This window comes from Electrophorus electricus, chromosome 21, assembly GCF_013358815.1.
Source record: "Electrophorus electricus isolate fEleEle1 chromosome 21, fEleEle1.pri, whole genome shotgun sequence".
Taxonomy (NCBI): Eukaryota; Metazoa; Chordata; class Actinopteri; order Gymnotiformes; family Gymnotidae; genus Electrophorus; species Electrophorus electricus.
In genome coordinates, this window is record NC_049555.1 from 6,098,836 (window position 1) to 6,104,703 (window position 5,868).

The 5,868-nt window shown below is 42.3% G+C and overlaps 1 protein-coding gene across 1 annotated transcript in view; it reads left to right on the plus strand.

Annotated features, from left to right (window-relative positions):
- Positions 1-2,839, plus strand: part of pth2rb (parathyroid hormone 2 receptor b) — a 28,779-nt gene extending 25,940 nt beyond the window's left edge. The window contains exon 14 of the mRNA XM_027016658.2: positions 1,655-2,839. Within this exon, the coding sequence (XP_026872459.2) occupies positions 1,655-2,299 (645 nt within the window). The 3' untranslated portion in view covers positions 2,300-2,839. The remainder of the gene's footprint in view (positions 1-1,654) is intronic.
- The last annotated feature ends 3,029 nt before the right edge of the window (positions 2,840-5,868 follow it).

Here is a 5,868-nt window from a genome sequence, read left to right on the forward strand (position 1 = left end):
TGAGAAGAAAACTCTAAGACCAGCGGCCCAGGCTCTGCACCTTTATATATTATATTCTAACTAAAAGCTTTAGGAAATAAGTAGGTCTTTAACCTAGATCTAAAAATTGGGATTGTGTCTGAGTCCCGAATTAAAGCTTGGAAGGATAGTATATAGCTGGAGGGCTTCGTAAGAGAAGGCTCTTCCCCTGCTGTAATCTTACTAATTCTAGGGATCTAGGAAGAGAAACCCTGCATTTGAGAACACAGTAGGCAAAACAGGATATGAAAAGTGTTATTTTAAAGTAGATTTTGAAATTTAATTAAGAGCCAGTGCAGAGGTAAAAGCACAGGACTAAAGTGATCAGACTTTCCAGCTCTTGAAAGGACTATCACTGTGACATGCTGTGCGTGATGGAGTTTAGAAGACCGTGGAAATAATCCAATCTTTATGAAATAAAAGCGTGGACCAGTTTCTCTACATCTGCTGAGGAAGTATATGACTCAATTTAGCAATATTATGTAAATGGTAAAGGCAGTTTTAGTAACATTACATACTCAAGCGTCAAATGAGAGATGGGAGATCAATAGTAACACCTGCATTTTTTTTACAATAGTTTTGGTGCTATTAGATTATTTTCCTCTGGCAGTCAAGGGTTCAAGCAATAGCATCTCAGTCTTATCAGAATTCAGAAGGAGAGTTAGTTGCCATGCAGTTATTTCTTCCTTTTACCCAGTCCTCTATTTTACGTGTATGTACATCATCAGGAAGAGCAGATAAATATAGTATCATCTGCACAACAGAGAAAGATGCCTTGCTTGTGACTAATTGTATTGCAACAGTATAGACTAATGGACTGTAGGCATCTCATTAGCTTGAAGAAGTGTTTTGACTTTATAGGTAGTCACAAATGAGCCTCCAGTTAAAATTTGTATAATTATTAGCCTCCAATTAAAATGTATGTCATAATTAGCCTCCAGTTAAAATGCAAATAATAATTAACCTCCAATTAAAATTTATATTTTAATCCCATGGTCCTATTTTCATATACCACCTTGATTTGGAGAGAGCTATTTAAAATATAAGTTTATATCAATCAGCACAAACAACTTTTAATTCTCATTTAGTTTTAGCAATTCACTAGTTCCACTATTGATGATGTTATAGTGATATGGCTTTGTTTACTGAAGTTATAGTGGTATGGTTTTGTTCACTGATGTTTTTATAGGGATGTTTTTATTCACCAATATTTTTATAGTGATATGTTTTTGTTAATTGATCTCTGAAAATGGCTTTTTACACAGACAGAATTTTTATGACACTTCTGGACAAATGTGTTAGAGCACTTGAACAGAGCTGGTTATGCATGACATTTACAAAGAGCTAGTGAAATTATGAACTTGTGCTGCATCTGACGTGGTACAGTCATACAAACTGACTTTAGGACAGAAGCATGAGAAATTTAAAATGAAAATATGAAAATATTCTTGGATGAGTCCTAGTGTTTTTAACTAAATTTGATTTGAACTAAAGCTGTGGACCACTGAAGGACATTAGCATAAATCAACATAAAGTTCTTTCAACATGAAGTTCAGTCACAGAGCTCAAAGCATTGCCTCAGGTTTTAAACAGTAATTTGACACTTCTGACATTTCTGACCTCCCCTCTCCTGTAGGTCCAGACAGAGATGCATAAGACCTGGCAGCGATGGCCATTGGCGTTAGACTGGAAGGGTCCGGTCGTGCTAGCCAACTACCGCTATGGCTCCGTGCTGACCAGCCTGAACAGCAGCGGCAGCACCCACAGCCAGGTGCCCGCTGGTGCCCGCCCCCGGACCCTGCCCTCCCGGGGCCGGGTGCTCCGCTCGGCCGGTCAAAACAGCCGTGCGCCTGCCCCCTTGTTGCACGGCCACGCCCCTCTGCCTGGCTACATCTTCAGCAGTTCAGATGGCGAGAGCCTGCCACCGTCCATCCCTGAGGAGCCCGAGGAACAGAGTGAGCACGTGGGCGAGAACATGGGCGAGCACGTGGGCGAGCACGTGGGCATCTCTGAGCTTGGGGGCAGTAGTAAAGCCGTCGACGACACGGCACCTAAAGGAGGAGCCAGAGCCGCTGATGGCACTTCCAAGAGAGACATGGCGTCGATGAGAGATGATGTCGCGGATGTCAGTTCGGGAGGCAGGGCCGAGTGTGTGGCTGAGAGTCGGAGGCTTGTCGGTGAAGATGTCACTTTCAGAGGAAGTGCCAAGGGCACTGATGACATCATCTTGAAGGATTATGTGACTGTGAGGTTTAGCAGTTTACATCAGGAGGAGGAGTAGGAGGTATAGACAGAAACGTCACAGTCAGGTCGGATATCTCTAGGAAACTGCTCCTAGAGTCCTGAGAAATGTGATACTCTTGATCCCTGGAGAGGAAACAAAATACACCCACTGAACTATGTCAAGTGTCAAGATATTTGTAATGTAAATCATGAAAGTTCTCATAAATTTGGAGGCCTTTGGAGGCTTACATTCTTTCCAAAATTAAAAGAACTAACTTTCTCACCAATAACCCCTGGAACAAAGTTGCACAAACACCCTAAGGATTACCGCGGAGAAGCAAAGTGAAGCATTGCTTTGCATCCGTAAGTCCCTCCTGGTGCTGGAATCCCCAAAAGCAAGCTGATCTTGGCACATGGACGCCATTACATCATACTGATAACTACTAATAGTGAAACTGCCATGTCAGGTGATTCCTGTTCACATTAACAGTCATTTTAATTACTGTACCAGTAGGTTGTTGTTTGTGAATTTCTGTAAGCAAGTATAAAAAGTATACTATGTAATTGATTGTAATCACTATTTTTGTAATGCTGAATGTGTTTAATGGAAAATACATGGCTGGTTTGTAATAAATTGCAGTGCTATGAAATATTGCAGTTGTATGTTTATGGCTTTATGTTCGAAATTCTTTGTGAACCTTACATCCGCCATCAGACTCCATTCTCCATAATAGTTTTACACTCTGAGCTGTGTGGCTTCCATGCTAAGTAATGGTCATTTTCAGCATAAGAATCTGTCATGTGCAGTATTTATACAAGAAATAAATAATGCATTAGCACAAAGCCAATAAGGCAGTGGCCAGACCACTGTGTGCTTGTGTGTCAGTCCCTCTTTCAAAGGCACATCTGAGTTGCGTTTCCCCTCTAGCATTTCCCCTCATACTAGCCGATGATCTCTCACCCCCAGGTAACTCAGCTGGTGCAGTGGAATTAGATACGTGGAGATAATGATGTGGGTTACAGGCCATAATGATACTCAGTGTAGCAACCTGTACAAGGTTACAAATAAACAGCAAGCTTACAAACAGAAGAGTTTATTCGATGTATGCTGTGGCTATTCTGATATGTAACCTAACTAAAGAATATTTTAATATCATGTTAGATTGCTGCTCAGTCAGTCACCTTAGGTGGGAACACTGTGTTATGTGCAATTTCTCCCATATGAAATTTGGAAGATGGATCTTTTCTGATCTCTTCCCTTTGCTTAAAGTCAATTTCTTTTTCAGATCTCTTCACTGTGTTTAAAGTCTCCTTACGGTTATGTAATCTCAGTAGGATGGCACTTTTGCTATTTCCTCTAAAAAGACAAAATAATAGAAATGCACTTTCCAAATAATTTATAGTTCATTATAACAAAGGACAGTTCAAGTAATCAGAAACTTTGATAACATAATCCATGTTTTCATGAATATGTCAACAAAATAGCCTAATTTGGATTTGATTATATGGCTACCATTATACTAATGCCACATTATCTCCCAAACTGCATTCTACATACTTTCTTAATATCACACAATTATGTCATTCAGTCTCATTCAATAACATGACAAGCAAGAAAGCAAGAATCTGAGTGAAACCAGGCCAGGGCTTTAACTGGCACAGTAGTCTGCCACCATTGAGGAGATCCACTTTTCTTGGTACTGCTTTTTCATACTACACATAATGAGTGTACTTGAACAAATACTTATGGATGACAGAGGTGATATTTGCAAGCACAAGGAGAACATGGAAACTGCACCTAGATAGGGACTCAAACCCAAGTCCCTTGCTCTGAGAGGCAAACATGCCACCAGGCTGCAAAACATAACCCACTCATTATTCACAAACTAACAGAACCCACTCATTATTCACAAACTAACAGAACCCACTCATTATTCACAAACTAACAGAACCCACTCATTATTCACAAACTAACATAACCTACTCATTATTCACAAACTAACATAACCCACTCATTATTCTCATTAGTCTGCAGTTCTGCACCAAAAGCAGGAGGTCTATCTGATTATGACTTCTTTTTTTTCCCATTGACTTTCCACAAATGATTTTTGCTTCTTTTGAAAAATGTTGATTTCCTACTTCTCGCACTTCCTCTTGCTTTTATGCTCCGTGCTGGCTTTCTGGGGTCAGAGAACAATCTCAGTGGGAAATAAATGGGGTGGACCGATTTGAAACAGATTTGAAAGCATTGATCCTCTCTCTAAGAAACTAAGAAATATGGCAAAAACGTTCATGTTATTCCACACTTGCGTATCTTCACTGAAAGGCTTTTGCTTATTTCCGGCATTCTGATTGGCCTGTTCATTATTATAATAAGTGGTGAGAAAGCTGGAAACACCTTCATCAATATATACAAAATTCACTACATAAATGATTCAGTACAGCAGCAGATTTAAGAAGACAGGTTGGGGGCACATATGCACACCTCCTTTGCTTTTGTGTCAATATCAGAATTGGTTTAGACCTTATCAGGATTTGTTTATTGGCCAAGTACATTTCCAAATACAAGAAATTTGACTTGGTGAGATTGGTGAGGGGCAATCAGAGTAAAAACTGAAAAGACTGGGGGACCCGAGCCTTGTTGAGTTTATGTCAGTGGGGGACCCGAGTTGAGTTTATGTCAGTGGGGGACCCGAGCCTTGTTGAGTTTATGTCAGTGGGGGACCTGAGCCTTGTTGAGTTTATGTCAGTGGGGGACGCGAGCCTTGTTGAGTTTATGTGAGTGGGGGACCCGAGTCTTGTTGAGTTTATGTGAGTGGGGGACCCGAGCCTTGTTGAGTTTATGTCAGTGGGGGACCCGAGTTGAGTTTATGTCAGTGGGGGACCCGAGCCTTGTTGAGTTTATGTGAGTGGGGGACCCGAGTTGAGTTTATGTCAGTGGGGGACCTGAGCCTTGTTGAGTTTATGTGAGTGGGGGACCCGAGTCTTGTTGAGTTTATGTGAGTGGGGGACCCGAGCCTTGTTGAGTTTATGTCAGTGGGGGACCCGAGCCTTGTTGAGTTTATGTGAGTGGGGGACCCAAGCCTTGTTGAGTTTATGTGAGTGGGGGACCTGAGCCTTGTTGAGTTTATGTGAGTGGGGGACCCGAGCCTTGTTGAGTTTATGTGAGTGGGGGACCCAAGCCTTGTTGAGTTTATGTGAGTGGGGGACCTGAGCCTTGTTGAGTTTATGTCAGTGGGGGACCCGAGCCTTGTTGAGTTTATGTCAGTGGGGGACCCGAGCCTTGTTGAGTTTATGTCAGTGGGGGACCCGGGTCTTGTTGAGTTTATGTCAGTGGGGGACCCGGGTCTTGTTGAGTTTATGTCAGTGGGGGACCCGGGTCTTGTTGAGTTTATGTCAGTGGGGGACCCGGGCCTTGTTGAGTTTATGTCAGTGGGGGACCCGGGCCTTGTTGAGTTTATGTCAGTGGGGGACCCGGGTCTTGTTGAGTTTATGTCAGTGGGGGACCCGAGCCTTGTTGAGTTTATGTCAGTAGGAGACCCGGGTCTTGTTGAGTTTATGTCAGTAGGAGACCCGAGCCTTGTTGAGTTTATGTCAGTGGGGGACCCGAGCCTTGTTGAGTTTATG